General features: G+C 42.1%; 1 protein-coding gene across 1 annotated transcript; it reads left to right on the top strand.

Moving 5' to 3' along the window:
- Positions 1–19: 19 nt before the first annotated feature.
- Positions 20–14403, top strand: LOC124013238 (NHL repeat-containing protein 3-like). Its single transcript, XM_046327495.1, has 7 exons — positions 20–205; positions 5176–5331; positions 5549–5699; positions 10977–11177; positions 11436–11527; positions 12702–12814; positions 12994–14403. Exons 1-7 carry the CDS (start codon positions 113–115, stop codon positions 13247–13249), a joined length of 1062 nt encoding a protein of 353 aa, XP_046183451.1. The 5' UTR covers positions 20–112; the 3' UTR covers positions 13250–14403.
- The last annotated feature ends 5998 nt before the right edge of the window (positions 14404–20401 follow it).

Genomic DNA, 20401 nt, shown 5'->3' with positions numbered 1-20401 from the left:
TCGTCATGTGATCAAAATAGGAAGTGGCGTTAAGTCTTTTCGTCTGATTCAAAGGTGCTAGGTTGGGTGGAAGCGCCCGATATATTTGATTGTTAACCTTCAAGGTTTCCCCATGAAAAGACGAAATAATTTGTGTTTAATAGTGACGACCATGGGGACACTTTTTCTGCTTATGGTGGTACTATATGGTACAATAAATTCACAGGTACGTAAGCTCCTTTCAATATTTTTTATGGTATTGACTTACCTGTTTTGCTGACTGTCAGCATCATATCCTTCCTTGCCCTTCTTGAGTTAGCTAACAGTTGCCAGAATCAATAGTTACTTGCCCTAATACATAGATTACACAATTATTTCTCACTTAAACTGTTAAGAACAAACTCTGTTTTTAGAACAGGATCCTTCCTGTCTGTCCTGTTAATAAGATACCCTGTCAAAATAATGGGCTGCATTCAGTACGTCTTTGTACTGAACGACTAGTTGAACAACGGGATGGGTTGTGGTAAAGGCCCTATTTGAGGCCATCAAATCCATTATGTACTGTGGGTAAATGGTGACTGACTGATCTATAAATAATAATGGGTAGTTCATTATTGTGCAAAATTATTTGGAGATGAATCAGTCGGCTGCAATGTAGAACAAGCCCAAAGACAGTACAGTATAAAACCCCACAGTGGAGATGTCATAATACCCTTAACCTTGCGGCCAAACAGGGAAATGGTTCCAATCATTTTCCAGCATTCATTTTACCCATAGAGGATTTTAGAAACACTTCAAGTAAGGGCTGTGTTTTGTGTAGACTGACCCTGGCATGACATTTTGATAACCATGTAAATCTCTCTCTCGGACAAGGTGACTTATCAATATATTCGGCTCTATTTAATCTCAAATTCGAAAATGCTAATTAGCATCAAAGTAGACATCATGCAAAACTACAAATCCTTACAAGCTCCTGCACATCATCTCAAGCTGACACCTTTGCTAACAGGTATTATGTCAATTTAAAGAAATGTAGCTAATTTATTCATTACTATATTTGGATAGTTAATTCAGATATTCTTACCTTTGCCTCAATTCAGCTGTCTCTTCCAAATCATGGTATTTATGGTTATTTATGATATCCACATTAGCAAATAATTAGTATTTCATTTTAGGGGTGTAAATTCAAGTGAATATATTGATAAATCACCTTGTACTAGAGAGATTTAAACGTTTATCAAAACGTCATGGCAGGGTGAAGGCAACCGCTTGCTTTCCAGCAGAAACAGTTTGGTAGAGTTTGTGCATATATTATGACAACATTTTGTGACGTTTTGGACTTCGGTGAGTTTTTTTCGGCTGTTTGGGCACCCATGTTTTTTATAGTGGCAAGCTGATGTACAGATCCGAAGTCTACACCCCTTTGTCTGTGATTGGTCAACAGTAGGGATTCTTCAATTAAGACTGTTGTCATTCAATGAGAGACGGCTTGTTTTCATGCACATTTTTTAATTGAAAAATACTGCACCAAACATCTTAGTTAGATGTAAAATTGCACAACTAAGATCTCTTCTGGAAAAAAAATGTCAAAATTAATGACAGATTTCTTGAGTTATCTTTGATGAGTTCTGACTATTTTGAGGAAGTATATACTGAATACAGCATCTCAAAATTGACATTTTTTCTCATTTCTGAAGCGAAGGTCTTTTATTAAGGGAGTATTGCGAACACACTTGTTTGATGGGAACCATTTCCCTGTTTGACCGCTAGGTTTTATGGGTATTATGACTGATGCTGTGGTACTCTGTGAAGATAGGCAGAAACTGCTTCTCCAATAGTGATAGAGGAAAATATAGTTTAGATGATCAATTATGTATACTTTAATGATTAGAACCATTCATGCTAATACTATTATGTTATGATTTGAAAAGTATGGGTTCTTAATTGTACTGTTACTGAAAATGTAAGCAGAAATTAATTGTGTCTGTGTCTCCTGGGAAAGTCTTAAAGCAGAGATAAGATAGTACTTCAAACAGATAAGAATGTTTTGGTTGGATTCCATTAGCAGAGAGAAGTATATCCTTTAGGCAGGTTGGAATGTAGTTTATGAGGGGAGTGAAACTATCTCCAGGACCGAATACTACGCCATTGTAAGACTGGGAGAGGGGGTGTAACTGATGACGTCATTTTATGTCTTCAGATTTAAAATAATGTTCTTTGTATTTTGGGTCAGTACTCATCAAGAATAAATGCTGAACTTGTTTTTTAAGACTGGTCTCTTGCTAATTCATGCAAATGATAAACTTACAACTTATCATGAATTAGAAATGAGTGCGAATTTAATTGGTTTTGGCAATAAAACATAAGGGAATTTAAAATTCCTCTATCAAATAGAAATCCCCGATCACGCTTGTTGGCGATGTTATGGCGACGTTGGCTAGCTAAGCCAAAGATAGTTAATCTGTGTCGTTTACAGTGGGAGCAAATTAAGCATAGTGTGTGAAGTATGAAAACTGTGCACAAACTCAATTCGACCTTGCACTCCTAAACAACGGAATTATTTTCAACTTTGGAAAAGCATTGACTCCATAGAACTTAGTACACTGTGTTCTGAAGAGTTTTTAGTTTAGGGAACAGAAACATTGATTGAAATCAGATTTTTCATAATGAGAAAATATGCAGAATTTCGGCCCAGTTTAACCTAGTGCTATCCTCTCCCACTACCTGCGGCTGGACTTCCTCTCACTACCACATTTGGTGGTGAGAACTTTGAAAACTGATGCTTCAGCTTGATAGCCTTGTGATGTGTCTGGGTTACCCTTTCTGTCTGTGATAAGCTAATACAGAAACACATCATCGGGTCTAAAGGTTGTCTGGCGCCGAACTGCGAATGTGCAGGCCATCAAAAATCAAAGACACTCCTTCGATATAAAATTGCTTTTGACGAAAATCAAAATGTGTCAATTTCACAAGTTTGGAGTAATAACTTATAATAACTTGTTCAGCTACTTAGGACATTGGCTCGAATTTAGGTTGTTCCTTTTTTTAGAGAATTAACAGCTAAGGAAGAATATTTCACTTCTGTCATTGACTTCTCACATCCCAAATCCCGGCTTGTTCTGATCTCAAGCATTCCCCGGAAGTTTTGCTTTGTTGTGCCTCTGGGTTTAGAAACTTTCTTTGTTGGAACCATCATGAAACTGAATAAATATGTTTTTGCAACAAGGATACACCTCCAGAACAGTAGTAGAGAAAATGTCTGGCCCACACACTACAGAACGTTCTTTAAATACCAGCCTGAGAGGCTTGAAGGAAGTCACAACATCAGCTGCTACAGAATCACAGTGTCACAGATTCTTTATCTGTTATTCAACACTGGCAGACATTTGATACTGGCAGCTAAACAGGCCAAAGGTAGAAACATCAGCACTTAGTTTCAACTGATAGAAAACAACTTAATTAAATATGGTACTTAAACACAGTAAAACCTATTTTTCTACCCGCAATGGAATGCATCTGTCTGCGTCTCCCCGCACATACAGTGCCTTCAGAAAGTATTCACACCTCTTGAATTTTTACACATTTTGTTGTGTTACAGCCTGAATTTGAAATGGGTGAATTTTAGATTTTTTTTTGTCATTACACACAATTGCCCATAATGTCAAAGTGGAATCTTGTTTTTAGAAATTGTTACAAATTAATTTAAAATGGAAAGCTCAAATGTCTTGAGTCAATAAGTATTCAACCCCTTTGTTATGGCAAGCCTAGATAAGTTCAGAGGTCAAATGTGCTTAACAAGGCACATAAGTTGCATGGACACACTCTGTGCAATAATAGTGTTTACGATGATTTTTTTAATGACTACCTCATCTCTGTACCCCACACATACAATTATCTGGAAGTTCCCTCAGTCAAGCAGTGAATTTCAAGCCACGATTCAACCACAAAGACCAGGGAGGTTTCCAAATGCCTCACAAAGATGGGCACCTATTGGTAGATGGTTAAAAAAAACAAGCAAACATTGAATATCCCTTGAACATGGTGAAGTTATTAATTACACTTTGGATGGTGTAGCAATGCATCCAGACACTACAAAGATACAGGCGTCCTTCCTAACGCAGTTGCCAGAGAGGAAGGAAACCGCTCAGGGATTTCTCCATGAGGCAAATGGTAACTTTAAAACAGTTACAGAGTTTAATGACTAATAAGAGAGAACTGAGGATTGTAGTTACTCCATACTAACCTAAATGACAGCTTGAAAAGAAGGAAGCCTGTACATAATAAAAAAATTCCAAATCATGCATCCTATTTGCAATAATGCACTTAAGTAAAACTGCAAAAAAATTGACAAAGTATTGTCCTGAATACAAAGCGTTATCTTTGGGGCAAATACAACTCATCACTGAGTACCATTCTTCATATTTTCAAGCATGGGGGTGGCTGTATCATGTTATGGGTATGCTTGTCATCAGCAAGGACTAGGGAGTTTTTGAGGATAAAAAGAAACGGAATAGAGCCAAGCACAGGCAAAATCCTAGTGGAAAACCTGATTCAGTCTGCTTTCCAACAGACACTAGGAGACAAATTCACCTTCGAGCAGGACAATAAGCTAAAATTCAAGACCAAATATACACTGGAGTTGCTTACCAAGACGACAATGAATTGTCCTTAGAGGTCTAGTTACAGTTTTGACTTAAATCAACTTAAATCTATGGCAAGACTTGGAAATGGCTGTCTAGCAATGATCAACAACCAACTTGACAGAGCTTGAAGAACTTAAAAATAATAATGTACAAATATTGTACAATCCAGGTGTGCAAAGCTCTTAGAGACTTACCCAGAAAGACTCACAGCTGTAATCGCTGCCAAAGGTGATTATAACATATATTGACTTAACTTTTTTAATCAATATTAGTCTGTTATTTTTCATAAATTCTAACATGTATAAAAAAATACATCAGTATTTTGTGTAGATCGTTGACAAAAAAATTACAATTAAATCAATTCTAATTCCACCTTGTAACACAACAAAATGTGGAAAGAGTCAGAGTGAATGCTTTTTCTGAAGGCACTGTACCAGCAAGTTTATTAGATATCAATCCATATCAACAGTAAATCAAATGCAGTAAAATAATTAGCCCTAATCAAATAATTTCCCATTAGAATGCATAAGGCAATGTTTTGTTTCTTTGGCAGCAATCGGAAACATCTGGCCTAAAACCAGATTACAGACTTCTTGGACGACCACTGTACAAATTGGATATCAACTGGCCCAAATATCCCGAGCTTTTCAGCGGCGAGGTATTTGGAGTGGCTGTCAACCAGTATGCTGGTGTGGTATATGTTGCACAGGTCAGTATGTTATCTTGAATTCCTGTGTTTTATTTAAAACCAATGGTGTTATGATACAAAACTTAAAGACACAAAGGGAAAAGAAAAAGCAAGACTTAAAAAAACAGATTAGCATAACATTGTCATTGTAAAAACAGTGCTGAGTACAGATGTGCTGTACAAAATAGATGACAATGTAGGCTATTAGGTATTAAATAACCAAACTTCTATGTCCCAGAGAGGTGAGACGGTTCCAAAGGTGCTGGTGTTCACAACAGACGGAGAGTTCCTACAAGCCTGGAACACGAGCACCCTGGAGATGCCCCATGGGATATTTTTGGCCGACGCCGCCACCAACCCCACCGTGTGGGTCACGGACGTAGGAAACGGTGAGGCCTCACAGCAGACCTAGGCCCGGTTTCCCGATAGAGATGGAACTTAAGCTTATGAGTGTAACAATGCACCTTTCCTACAATGGCCGAAGATGTAGCATGCGTTTCCCAAAACACCATGCAGAGAGAACGGTTGCTAAGTGCGTCGTTGGAGTATGTGTCGATACCGATAGGATCGAAAGGAAGGGAGTGCTGCTTTCGGATCAGCTTCATTCAGCTCTTTCCTCAACACTGTAATTACAGTGCATTCGGAAAGTATTCAGACCCCTTCACTTTTTCCACATTTTGTTACATTAAAGCCTTATTATAAAATGGATTAAATAAAACGTTTTCCTCATCAACCTACACACAATATCCCATAATGACAAAGCAAAACAGGTTTTTAGAAATGTCTGCAAATTTATAAAAATATATAAAAAATACCTTGTGTACATAAGTATTCAGACCCTTTGATATGATACTTGAATTTGAGCTCAGGTGCATCCTGTTTCCATTGATCATCCTTGAAATGTTTTTACAACTTGATTGGAATCCACCTGTGGTAAATTAAATTGATTGGACATGATTTGGAAAGGCACACACACCTGTCTGTATAAGGTACCACAGTTGACAGTGCATGTCAAAGCAAAAACCAAGCCATGACGTCAAAGAAATTGTCCGTAGAGCTCTGAGACAGGATTCTGTCGAGGCACAGATCTGGGGAAGGGAACCCCAACATTTCTGAGGCAATGAAAGTCCCTAAGAACACAGTGGCCTCTGTCATTCTTAAATGGAAGAAGTTTGGAACCACCAAGACTCTTCCTAAACAAGAACCCGATGGTCACTCTGAAAGAGCTCCAGAGTTCCTCTGTGGAGATGGTTGTCCTTATAGGTTCTCCCATCTCAAGATAGAACTCTTTGGCCTGAATGCCAAGCGTCACATCTGGAGAAAACCTGGCACCATCACTACGGTGAAGCGTGGTGGCAGCATCATGCTTTGGGGATGTTTGTCAGCTGCAGGGACTGGGAGACTAATCAGGATCGATGGCAAGGATGGACGGAGCCACGTACAGAGATCCTTGATGAAAACCTGCTCAGGACCTCAGACTGTGGCGAAGGTTCACCTTCCAACAGGAAAACGAACCTAAGCACACAGCCAAAACAACACTGGAGTGGCTTCGGGACAAGTCTCTGAATGTTTTTGAGTGGCCCAGCCATAGCCCGGACTTCAACCCAATCAAACATGTCTGGAGAGAACCTAAAATAGCTGTGCAGCGACGCTCCCCATCAAACCTGACAGAGCTTGAGATGATCTGCAGAGAAGAATTGGAGAAACTCCCCAAATATAGGTGTGCCAAGCTTGTAGCATCATACCCGAGAAGACTCGAGGCTGTAATCACTGCCAAGGGGACTTTAACAAAGTACTGAGTGAAGGGTCTGAATACTTATGTAAGTGAGATATTTCCGTTTTTTTTTTCTAAAAACCTGTTTTTGCTTTTTTAATGGGGTATTGTGTGTAGATTGATGAATAAAGTTGTAATGTAACAAAATGTGGAAAAAAGTGAAGTGGTCTGAATACTTTCCGAATACGCTGTATTTCACAATACTGATGCCGTATCAGCTCCTATAGAGATATTGCCATCTATGACTGCAAATATTCTAATGCTTACCCAGTAAAAATGCTCTAAATCACAGATTTTGCACGTTGCCCACATGTTCGGCTGCGCCAGTAATATTTTTTGACAAATTACAGATCGTAGCTTACAAGTAGCAAATAGAACTCAGTTGATTGAACATAATTTGCTTGTTTATCTTTTAATGCAGTCATCTCTGTTTTTCTTTGACTCATATTTGTATATGTTGCTTGTGTATAATTGCAAAGACATTGGCAACTTTGTATATGTAGTCAACTTTGTTCTGAAGTTATTGAGGTCACAGAGAGAAGGATAAACCATGCTATGTTCAAATCAAATGTATTTATATAGCCCTTCGTACATCAGCTGATATCTCCGAGTGCTGTACAGAAACCCAGCCTAAAACCCCAAACAGCAAGCAATGCAGGTGTAGAAGCACGGTGGCTAGGAAAAACTCCCAAGAAAGGCCAAAACCTAGGAAGAAACCTAGAGAGGAACCAGGCTATGTGGGGTGGCCAGTCCTCTTCTGGCTGTGCCGGGTGGAGATTATAACAGAACATGGCCAAGATGTTCAAATGTTGATAAATGACCAGCATGGTCGAATAATAGTAAGGCAGAACAGTTGAAACTGGAGCAGCAGCATGGCCAGGTGGACTGGGGACAGCAAGGAGTCATCATGTCAGGTAGTCCTGGGGCATGGTCCTAGGGCTCAGGTCCTCCGAGAGAGAGAGAGAAAGAAAGAGAGAAGGAGAGAATTAGAGAACGCACACTTAGATTCACACAGGACACTGAATAGGACAGGAGAAGTACTCCAGATATAACAAACTGACCCTAGCCCCCCGACACAAACTACTGCAGCATAAATACTGGAGGCTGAGACAGGAGGGGTCAGGAGACACTGTGGCCCCATCCGAGGACACCCCCGGACAGGGCCAAACAGGAAGGATATAACCCCACCCACTTTGCCAAAGCACAGCCCCCACACCACTAGAGGGATATCTTCAACCACCAACTTACCATCCTGACACAAGGCTGAGTATAGCCCACAAAGATCTCCGCCACGGCACAACCCAAGGGGGGGGGGGGGGCGCCAACCCAGACAGGATGACCACAACAGTGAATCAACCCACTCAGGTGACGCACCCCCTTCAGGGACGGCATGAGAGGGCCCCAGTAAGCCAGTGACTCAGCCCCTGTAATAGGGTTAGAGGCAGAGAATCCCAGTGGAAAGAGGGGAACCGGCCAGGCAGAGACAGCAAGGGCGATTCGTTGCTCCAGAGCCTTTCCGTTCACCTTCCCACTCCTGGGCCAGACTACACTCAATCATATGACCCACTGAAGAGATGAGTCTTCAGTAAAGACTTAAAGGTTGAGACCGATTTTGCATCTCTCACATGGGAAGGCAGACCATTCCATAAAAATGGAGCTCTATAGGAGAAAGCCATGCCTCCAGCTGTTTGCTTAGAAATTCTAGGGACAATTAGGAGGCCTGCGTCTTGTGACCGTAGCATATGTGTAGGTATGTACGGCAGGACCAAATCAGAGAGATAGGTAGGAGCAAGCCCATGTAATGCTTTGTAGGTTAGCAGTAAAACCTTGAAATCAGCCCTTGCTTTGACAGGAAGCCAATGTAGAGAGGCTAGCACTGGAGTAATATGATCAAATTTTTTGGTTCTAGTCAGGATTCTAGCAGCCGTATTTAGCACTAACTGAAGTTTATTTAGTGCTTTATCCGGGTAGCCGGAAAGTAGAGCATTGCAGTAGTCTAACCTAGAAGTGACAAAAGCATGGATTAATTTTTCTGCATCATTTTTGGACAGAAAGTTTCTGATTTTTGCAATGTTACGTAGATGGAAAAAAGCTGTCCTTGAAATGGTCTTGATATGTTCTTCAAAAGAGTGATCAGGGTCCAGAGTAACGCCAAGGTCCTTCACAGTTTTATTTGAGACGACTGTACAACCATCAAGATTAATTGTCAGATTCAACAGAAGATCTCTTTGTTTCTTGGGACCTAAAACAAGCATCGCTGTTTTGCCCGAGTTTAATAGTAGAAAGTTTGCAGCCATCCACTTCCTTATGTCTGAAACACATGCTTCTAGCGAGGGCAATTTTGGGGATTCACCATGTTTCATTGAAATGTACAGTGTGTCATCCGCATAGCAGTGAAAGTTAACATTATGTTTTCGAATAACATCCCCAAGAGGTAAAATATATAGTGAAATATATAGTGAAAACAAGTGGTCCTAAAATGGAACCTTGAGGAACACCGAAATGTACAGTTGATTTGTCAGAGGACAAACCATTCACAGAGACAAACTGATATCTTTCCGACAGATAAGATCTAAACCAGGCCAGAACATGTCCGTGTAGACCAATTTGGGTTTCCAATCTCTCCAAAAGAATGTGGTGATCGATGGTATCAAAAGCAGCACTAAGGTCTAGGAGCACGAGGACAGATGCAGAGCCTCGGTCCGATGCCATTAAAATGTTTAGCAGAGATCTTCTGTGTATGTGACGCGGGAGGGCACAAAAACATCTAACAAAGCACTTAGCTGTTCTACAAGTGGTCTGATGTAGGGTTCAGATGACGAGTGTTTTCAAGTGCAACGTTAACCATAGTTTTGGGAAACCACTCAAGAGATTTAAAGATGGTCATACGAAGGTTCTAACGATGAATTTAGCCATAAAGAGCCACTGAACAGGCCGATTGGCACGTTTTTCTATTGCTCATTAGAAAACTATATTTCAGTCTTAGAGGTGTGTTTCTTGACTGATTCCGCATTTGGTTAATGAAGTTTGTTCTCTATGAGACACTGTAGATGCAGAAGCCGATTTCACTTCCTCAAATTCCCCAGAATGAATCTATGGACTCATGAAATCTGTAATACATTTTTACATTTTGGCTGTGGATGTTTTAGATGCAAAATTTTACATCTAACTAAGGTGTTTGGTGCAGTATTTCTCAAGTAAAAACATTTACGAAGTGTTGTCTTATGTAAACAGTCGGAGCTGCTGGGCAGATCTGTCTCACTGACTATGCTATTGGATAGAGAGCAATCACCGCAGATCTTCACCCTATGTTAGTGGGCAAATGGACATCATCAAATCAAAACCTAACCTTCATTTACCTTGTGTGACACACAGATGTTCCAAACTCTGTTTTAGACCAGACTGACTTCAAGACCAAAATCATCCTATTTACACTTTGTAGTCAATTTTGACTCTAAAATAACTGTTTCTGACTCATATCGATGACACACAGGCCATTTTCAAAGGGATTTGTTGCTTTTTAAAGGCAGATGTTTTTTAAGATGCTTTTGGGAAACCGGGCCCTGGGTCGTGTTCATTAGGACACGCAACGGACAACATTTTGCAACAGAACTGAAAAAAGCCCTATTGTGAACGTATTCTATGTACTAAACACTTTAGTATTGACAAAATACGGTGTATTTACTTTGTTAGTCATACACACATCTGGCTGATAAACACTGGATCCAGCTAAAGTGCCTTGCCTAATAGAAAAGTTCTTACACAACCTCATCACTCATCTATTTCCCAAAATATGAGCCTCCTTCACCTGTCTGCTGTCTCATTGCTTAGAACGCTGCTGTAGTCTGTGTTTTGAGTGACTACTGTATTTTTCCTATCCAATCTGTTGTAGGCCCGTATGGTCACTCCATTAAGCAGTACTCTCCCTCGGGCAAGCTGCTCCAGGTCCTGGGCTCAATGGGGGAAGCCGGCTCTGGGGTCAACCCGCTCCAGTTTGACCAGCCCGCTGAAATCTTTGTCCACAGCTCTGGGGAGATCTACATAGTGGACGGGGACGGAGGGATTAACAATCGCCTCATCAAACTGTCCAAAGGTGATGGTGACATTATAACCACAGAGAGCCTAGAATAAGTTGTATATGTCATTCTGTGGTTATAACATTATGTTCTATGCCAGAGCCACACTTCCAAAATGCCTAAATATAATTTCTAGAACGGACATTCCCATTAAAGTTCTGGTAATTCTATTTGTATGGCCATTCATAGAAAATGGTGATACTACCCATTGAAATAACATAATGCTATAGCCATGGTGTGATCCATGTTATAACCTCTATATGGTTTCTCTATAGACCTGGAGGTGCAATGGATGCACGGAGAGAAGGGCCAGGGCCTTGCACAGTTCTACATCCCCCATAGTGTGGCAGTAGATAACTATCAAAGGGTAGGTACATTGTGCAGGACTCTGCAGTACAAGCAGTGCTGTGTTGAAGACAACTTCACGTTCAAAACCTTATTGTCCAATATTGTGAAGTGATGTTTAAGCAGGCATCTCGTGGTTGAAATGCTTCACAAGCTGAAATCCAAGTCTCATCTCACTCAACTTTTATAGATCTGTACCTGATACAGATTGATGGTGACATTTTCGTAGTGCAAACTAATTGTGCAAAGTGCAAGAAGTAAACCTCATTCTAATTTTGCAGTGTAATTTAATGTAAAACTTTTCTTCAATTATATGCATTATATGGGCTACCGAGTGGCGCAGTGGTCTAAGACACTGCATCTCAGTGCACGAGGTGTCACTGCAGTCCCTGGTTCGAATCCAGGCTGCATCACACCCGGCTGTGATTGGGAGTCCCATAGGGCGGCGCACAGTTGGCCCAACGTTTGGTTTGGCCGGGGTAGGCCGTCACTGTAAATAAGAAATTGTTCTTAACTGACTTGCCTAGTGAAATAAAATAAATAAGGAGGCGATTAATTTAAGTAGAGTTTGTAAGCTGGGTGAGTGTACAAAACATTAGGAACACCTAACCTAACACTGACTGACCAGGTGAAAGCTATGATACCTTATAGATGTCATCTGTTAAATCCACTTCAATCAGTATAGATGAAGGGGAGGAGACATGTTAAAGGAGGAGTTTTAAGCATTGAAACATGGATGTGTGCCATTCAGAGGTTGAATGGGCAAGACAAAAGATTTAAGGTGCCATTGAACAAGGTATGGTAGTCGGTGCCAGGCACACCGGTTTGAGTGTCAATAACTGCAATGCTGCAGGTTTTTTTACACTCAACAGTTTCCTGTGTGTATCAATAATGGTCGACCACCCAAAGAACATCTGTCCAACTTGATACAACTGTGGGATGCATTGGAGTCAACATGGGCCAGCATCCCTGTGTAACGTTTTCGATGCCTCGACAAATTGAGGCTGTTCTAATGGGAAAAGTGGGTGCAACTCAATATTAGGAAGGTGTTTCTAATGTTTTATACACTCTGTGAAATCTCCTCTTTATAATGCATATGATTTAAGAAAAGTTTCAAATTAAATCACACTGCTAGATTATGAGGTTTATGGTAAGCTTTGGATTTTGTGGTAAGTGTGTGTTGTGGTGTTGCGTAGGTGTGGGTTGCTGACAGAGGAAACAAGCGAATCCAGGTGTTTAATTCTGTGACTGGAGATTGGCTTGGAACATGGGGAAGCTGTTTCAATGAGGATGCACCCTACTCTGTCAGGTTGGTAGTGATAGTCTGGATAAGAGCGTCTGCTAAATGACTTAAATGTAAATGTAAATTTACCTGTCAGTCTTATTTTGTTATCTTTCATGGTCACACTGGTTTTGCTAACTGCAACTCAATATTAGGAAGGTTTCCTTAATGTTATGTACACTCAGTGTAATTAATTATCCCCATAGGTTGACACCAGACCAGAAGTACTTTGTGGTGGTGCAACTGAACACCAATCAGATCTCCCTACTGGAGGCTCCACCTGTGGGTGTGATTGGTCAGTGCCAGGTGGTCAGTGTCATCCAATTGGCTGAAGACGTCAAGCCCCACCTAGTGGACCTGGACCTGAAGACGGGGGCTCTGTATGTGGCTGAGATTGGTGCACAGCAGGCTCAGAAGTTTACCCCATTCAGCCTGGGTACTGGCTTCCTGCAGGATGGTTGATGCACTCTATTATAGGCCGTGTTTCAGGCGGACAACATTGCAGACACATGACAGATCTCAGAATGCCTGGATTGGTGTTTAACATATCAGTTAACCACATCATATGATAGCAATCTGATGCCCGACTGTGCAGTCTATGATCTGGGCACAGAACCACTGGCTGATGCAGTGCAACGTCTGCAATGTAGTTGGCCTGGACCACGACTATAATCTTTTGATGAGAAGTTAACATGTATATTTAAAAAGATTCAAATGAGCCAGGCCACTTATTGGACAAATCAAAGATGCCATTTTCTCCCCATACTGCTCATTTGAATAATGATTTACCCCAGGCTCACTAAGGTATAAAGTCCTTTGTATGTAACGTGCTACACCAATCAGGAACTCTTAGCCAGCTCTATGTTTACTGTTTAGTTCTTATGGAGGTATAGAAAAGTATTGCATGTCCAACTAACCAATCTCCCTGGTCCCTTACGTTAGCGGCTTGATGTTAACCAAAGCTCATGATCCTGTTACTTAATTGCATGAAAGAAATGGTTGTAAGAACCATAATTTGAAATTCTTTAAGGCAGCTATGTTTTAAAAGCGTCAAAGTGACTTGTGCTGTATGGGGTACTACTACTATCAAGTGAGAAACTTGTTTTCTTACTTGCAGTATGTTTGATCACATATGACCAGTGCTATTCAGATTAGATTTGAAAGGGTTCGGTGTCATCCGCTAGCCTGTATATATTTTGCCAGGGGAAGTGTTGTGATATATGAAATGTGTGGTTTTGCATTGAAAGTGTATAACATAAGCTTTCAATGCAAAGCATAACATTATTATGCTTGTGTGTGTATATGGTTTCATTGGGATTACAAGTCCTGTATTTTTTTGTGTTTTTACCCTGGGGAACAAATCTTATTTTATGGGGAAATGTTTACATTGCTTGCTCCTGAATATTGGTTATGGTCATATGCATATTTTGTTAAATTTGATTGTATGAATATACTTTGATTTGTTTCTGCTGCTTTTTATTAGTGCCATATCTTAGTCATGCTCTGCATCATTGAATGTTCATTGAATTTTCAATGTTTATGTTGCTTGTTATTCTTTGATTTTCAAGGGTAAAGATTGACAGAAATAAGATCTAAATAAACTTTTTTTAAACCAATTTTGTCATAATGATATAGCTTCCCCTGGCTTTAGTCTCATTATTTTGATGCATGAATACCAGGGGAGGACGGCTCATAATAATTTCTGGAGTGGAGTGTAATGGCTGCAATAGAGTGAATGGAATGGTATCCAAAACATTATTATGAGCTGTCCTCAGCAGTCTTCACTGATGAATCCACAACCCCTTCATGTAAAGTGATTCTGAAAACAGCAAGGCAAAGAAAAACAGACCAAAAATAGGAATTACAGTCTGAGTGACAAATGTAATTAAATTATCTATCCACAGCAATTACAAACAAAATGCTGTTAGAAATCACACGGAACCCAAACCGGCTGCGCGCGTGCGCTATCGTGCATAAATGTATTTTGCCCCCCCACACCAAACGCGATCACGACACACAGGTTAAAATATCAAAACCAATGACATTAATTTGGGGACAGGTCGAAAAGCATTAAACATATATGGCAATATAGCTAGTTAGCTTGCACTTGCTAGCTAACGTTAATTTGTCCTATTTAGCTAGCTTGCTGTTGCTAGCTAATTTGTCCTGGGATATAAACATTGAGGTGTTATTTTACCTGAAATGCACAAGGAAGTCTACTCCGACAATTAATCCACGCACAAAACGGCCAACCAAATCGTTTCTAGTTTTCTCTCTTCCAAGGCTTTTTCATCGTTTAATTTATATGGTGATCGCATCTAAACTTTCCTTGTATTACCACGACTTCCGGCAAAACAGTTCGTCCTTCAATCACCCAATGAGGAGATGGCATGTGGGTACCTGCTTCTATAAACCAATGAGGAGATGGGAGAGGCAGGACTTGCAGCGCAATCTGCGTCAGAAATAGGAATGAGTTCTATTTTAGCCTTTGGAGTCGTAGACGCTCGTTGGCGCAATAATTGAATAACATGGATTTCTAAATTTATTTTGCGACGCTCGCGCACGCGATGTGTCTGGTCAGCATGTAAGAGTCATTTAAACTCGTTTTTCAACTACTCCACAAATGTCTTGTTAACAAACTATAGTTTTGCCAAGTCGGTTAGGACATCTACTTTGTGCATGACACAAGTAATTTTTCCAACAATTATTTACATACAGATTATTTAATTTATAATTCACTGTATCACAATTCCAGTGGGCCAGAGGTTTACATACACTAAATTGACTGTGCTTTTTAAACAGCTTGGAAAATTCCAGAAAATGATGTCATGGCTTTAGAAGCTTCTGATAGGCTAATTGACATCATTTTAGTCAATTGGAGGTGTACCTGTGGATGAATTTCAAGGCCTACTTTCAAACTCAGTGCCTCTTTGCTTGACATCATGGGAAAATGAAAAGAAATCGCCAAGACCTCAGAAAGAAAATTGTAGACCTCCACAAGTCTGATTCATCCTTGGGAGCAATTTCCAAATGACTGAAGGTACCAAGTTCATCTGTACAAACAATAGTACGCAAGTATAAACACCATGGGACCATGCAGCCTTCATACCGCTCAGGAAGGAGATGTGATCTGTCTCCTAGAGATGAATGTACTTTGGTACTACAAAGTCAAGGTATTGGAGTGGCCATCACAAAGCCCTGACCTCAATCCTATAGACAATTTGAGGGCAGAACTGAAAAAGCGTGTGCGAGCAAGGAGGCCTACAAACCTGACTCAGTTACACCAGCTCTGTCAGGAGCAATGGGCCAAAATTCACCCAACTTATTGTTGGAAGATTGTGGAAGGCAACCTGAAACATTTGACCCAAGTTAAACAATTTAAAGGCAATGCTACCAAATACTAATTGAGTGTATGTGAACTTCTGACCCACTGAGAATGTGATGAAAGAAATAAAAGCTGAAATAAATAATTTTCTCTACTATTATTCTGACATTTCACATTCTTAAAATAAAGTGGTGATCCTACCTGACCTAAGACAGGGAATTTGCTTGGCTGAAATGTCAGGAATTGTGAAAAACGGAGTTTAAATATATTTGTCTAAGGTGTATGTTACTTTCAACTTCAACTGTAGGTGCTCCTTTTGTCCAGGTGGGAAAGGGTAGTGTGGAGTGCAATAGAGAAAGGGAGAGGTTTAAAATGTAAGGGAAGACACTTGCCAGTTGGTCAGCGCATGTTCGCAGTACACGTCCTGGTAATCCGTCTGGCCCTGCGGCTTTGTTAATGTTGACCTGTTTAAAGGTCTTAATCACATTGGCTGCAGAGAGTGTGATCACACAGTGTTCTGGAACAGCTGGTGCTCTCATGCATTTTTCAGTGTTATTTGCCTCGAAGCGAGCATAGAAGTAGTTTAGCTCTTGTCACTGGACAGCTCTCGGCTGTGCTTCCCTTTGTAGTCTGTAATGGTTTGCAAGCCCTGCCACATGCGACGAGTGTCAGAGCCGGTGTAATACGATTTGATCTTAGTCCTGTTTGATGGTTAGTCGGAGGGCATAGCAGGATTTCTTAGAAGCTTCTGGGTTAGAGTCCCGCTTGAACGCGCCAGCTCTAGCCTTTAGCTCTGTGCAGATGTTGCCTGTAATCCATGGCTTCTGGTTGGGGTATGTATAAATAGCATTCTCATATATAAACACATTTGATTTGATTCATATAGGTGTTCATTTTGTCCAGGTGGGAAAGGCCAGTGTGGAGTGCAATAGAGATTGCATCATCTGTTGGGGCGGTATGGAAATTAGAGTGGGTCTAGGGTTTCTGGGATAATGGTGTTGATGTGAGCCATGACCAGCCTTTCGAAGCACTTCATGGCTATAGACGTGAGTGCTACCGGTTGGTAGTCATTTAGACAGGCTACCTTAGTGTTCTTAGGCACTATGATGGTCTGTGCCCATGTTGGTATTACAGACTCAGACAGGGAGAGGTTGAAAATTCCAGTTGGTCAGCGCATGCTCGCAGTACACGTCTTGGTAATTCATCTGGTTTGGGTACGTAAATACTGATGAAGCCAATGACTGATGTGGTGTACTCAATGCCGTAGTGTTAGGGTTGCGTCAATTCGAATCTGGTATCAGGATAAATATGACACTGAGTCACCGATTGTATGCTATGTATTTTTTATTAGCTAAGCAATAAGTGGTAAATGCATACATTTAACATTTACATTTAAGTCATTTAGCAGACGCTCTTATCCAGAGCGACTTACAAATTGGTGCATTCACCTTATGACATCCAGTGGAACAGCCACTTTACAATAGTGCATCTAAATCTTTTAAGGGGGGGTGAGAAGGATTACTTTATCCTATCCTAGGTATTCCTTAAAGAGGTGGGGTTTCAGGTGTCTCCGGAAGGTGGTAATTGACTCCGCTGTCCTGGCGTCGTGAGGGAGTTTGTTCCACCATTGGGGGGCCAGAGCAGCGAACAGTTTTGACTGGGCTGAGCGGGAACTGTACTTCCTCAGTGGTAGGGAGGCAAGCAGGCCAGAGGTGGATGAACGCAGTGCCCTTGTTTGGGTGTAGGGCCTGATCAGAGCCTGGAGGTACTGAGGTGCCGTTCCCCTCACAGCTCCGTGGGCAAGCACCATGGTCTTGTAGCGGATGCGAGCTTCAACTGGAAGCCAGTGGAGAGAGCGGAGGAGCGGGGTGACGTGAGAGAACTTGGGAAGGTTGAACACCAGACGGGCTGCGGCGTTCTGGATGAGTTGTAGGGGTTTAATGGCACAGGCAGGGAGCCCAGCCAACAGCGAGTTGCAGTAATCCAGATGGGAGATGACAAGTGCCTGGATTAGGACCTGCGCCGCTTCCTGTGTGAGGCAGGGTCGTACTCTGTGGATGTTGTAGAGCATGAACCTACAGGAACGGGCCACCGCCTTGATGTTAGTTGAGAACGACAGGGTGTTGTCCAGGATCACGCCAAGGTTCTTAGCGCTCTGGGAGGAGGACACAATGGAGTTGTCAACCGTGATGGCGAGATCATGGAACGGGCAGTCCTTCCCCGGGAGGAAGAGCAGCTCCGTCTTGCAATGATAGGAGAGACCATGTGAGGTTATGACAGAGCCAAGTGACTTGGTATATAGCGAGAATAGGAGAGGGCCTAGAACAGAGCCCTGGGGGACACCAGTGGTGAGAGCGCGTGGTGAGGAGACAGATTCTCGCCACGCCACCTGGTAGGAGCGACCTGTCAGGTAGGACGCAATCCAAGCGTGGGCCGCGCCGGAGATGCCCAACTCGGAGAGGGTGGAGAGGAGGATCTGATGGTTCACAGTATCGAAGGCAGCCGATAGGTCTAGAAGGATGAGAGCAGAGGAGAGTTAGCTTTAGCAGTGCGGAGCGCCTCCGTGATACAGAGAAGAGCAGTCTCAGTTGAATGACTAGTCTTGAAACCTGACTGATTTGGATCAAGAAGGTCATTCTGAGAGAGATAGCGGGAGAGCTGGCCAAGGACGGCACGTTCAAGAGTTTTGGAGAGAAAATAAAGAAGGGATACTGGTCTGTAGTTGTTGACATCGGAGGGATCGAGTGTAGGTTCTTTCAGAAGGGGTGCAACTCTCGCTCTCTTGAAGACGGAAGGGACGTAGCCAGCGGTCAGGGATGAGTTGATGAGCGAGGTGAGGTAAGGGAGAAGGTCTCCGGAAATGGTCTGGAGAAGAGAGGAGGGGATAGGGTCAAGCGGGCAGGTTGTTGGGCGGCCGGCCGTCACAAGACGCGAGATTTCATCTGGAGAGAGAGAGAGGGGAGAAAGAGGTCAGAGCACAGGGTAGGGCAGTGTGAGCAGAACCAGCGGTGTCGTTTGACTTAGCAAACGAGGATCGGATGTCGTCGACCTTCTTTTCAAAATGGTTGACGAAGTCATCTGCAGAGAGGGGGGGGGGAGGATTCAGGAGGGAGGAGAAGGTGGCAAAGAGCTTCCTAGGGTTAGAGGCGGATGCTTGGAATTTAGAGTGGTAGAAAGTGGCTTAAGCAGCAGAGACAGTGGAGGAAAATGTAGAGAGGAGGGAGTGAAAGGATGCCAGGTCCGCAGGGAGGCGAGTTTTCCTCCATTTCCGCTCTGCTGCCAGGCGCTCTCTCCCACCTTGCAGGGCAAACAGAGAACTGACTTGTTCCTGACAAAGATATTATAATATACTCTGATGACAGAAGTAGTTCCTGCTTCCGAGTCGGCCTGTCAGAGTAGAGACTGGGCGTGGTTAAGACTCACCCAGCCTATCAGTGATTGTTGGCGCAGAGGCTGGTCCCAGCCCCCTAAGCGTTTCAGCGGTCAGTTGTTGTAGCTGTGTAGAATATACAGTTATCAGGCACCTGGCTCATTATCTAGCAAAATACAGTTTGTTCTCGCAACACTACGTTCTGAATGCCCCCCCAACTCATTGCACAGTTCCTGTCTTCATGTTATTCTGTATTTCTCCATCATGAGAAAGGCCCATGGCCCAGAAACTGTTAACAATGTCTCAAGTCAGCTATGTTGCATAACACATACATCCACACAAGCCAACAGCAGATAATATTCAATCACATATATGGTAACGGGCTATAGTGCCTAACACAGAATCTTCAGAGTAGGATTCCCGGAACATATTCCAGTCTAAGCTAGCAAAACAGTCCTGTAGCTTAGCATCTGCTTCATCTGACCACTTTTTTTTATTTATCTCGTCACTGGTGCTTCCTGCTTTAATTTTAAGCAGTTATCACCAATCTCCTGTGATGGATATACTGACAATATACATGTCTCTCCACACAATGGGAGTCGTCCACAAAGCAGCATGGCGGGCTGTCTAGCTCCCGCCTACCCTTTCTTTGGAGTGATTGATACATCTCGTTATTGTAATCTATTTTTTAATCTTCAATCAGGGTTGTTGACGTCAACCGCTTGATTTAAACGGAGAGACGCTATGCTACTAGCCTCATGACATGAATATGCATAGCCATCTCTTTTTTATCAAAGTCGCCGGTGTGTCACGTGTCCTACTTAACGACCCTGGGTTTATAAACTCGGATATTGACTCTGCCGCACAAGCACGCGTTTGCGGCGCAGTCGGTAGCACGCTAGAGTTCGGGCCTGAAGGT

The sequence above is a fragment of the Oncorhynchus gorbuscha genome, linkage group LG02 (genome assembly GCF_021184085.1).
Source record: "Oncorhynchus gorbuscha isolate QuinsamMale2020 ecotype Even-year linkage group LG02, OgorEven_v1.0, whole genome shotgun sequence".
In the NCBI taxonomy this organism is placed as follows: Eukaryota; Metazoa; Chordata; class Actinopteri; order Salmoniformes; family Salmonidae; genus Oncorhynchus; species Oncorhynchus gorbuscha.
This window is presented reverse-complemented; position numbering and strand designations above follow the sequence as displayed.

Coding starts and splice junctions, on each gene's coding strand:
- LOC124013238 (XM_046327495.1), top strand. CDS start 113: ATGAAAAGACGAAATAATTTGTGTTTAATAGTGACGACCATGGGGACA. Junction 5,332..5,548: donor GTGTGGTATATGTTGCACAG/GTCAGTATGTTA, acceptor TCTATGTCCCAG/AGAGGTGAGACGGTTCCAAA. Junction 12,815..12,993: donor GATGCACCCTACTCTGTCAG/GTTGGTAGTGAT, acceptor TTATCCCCATAG/GTTGACACCAGACCAGAAGT.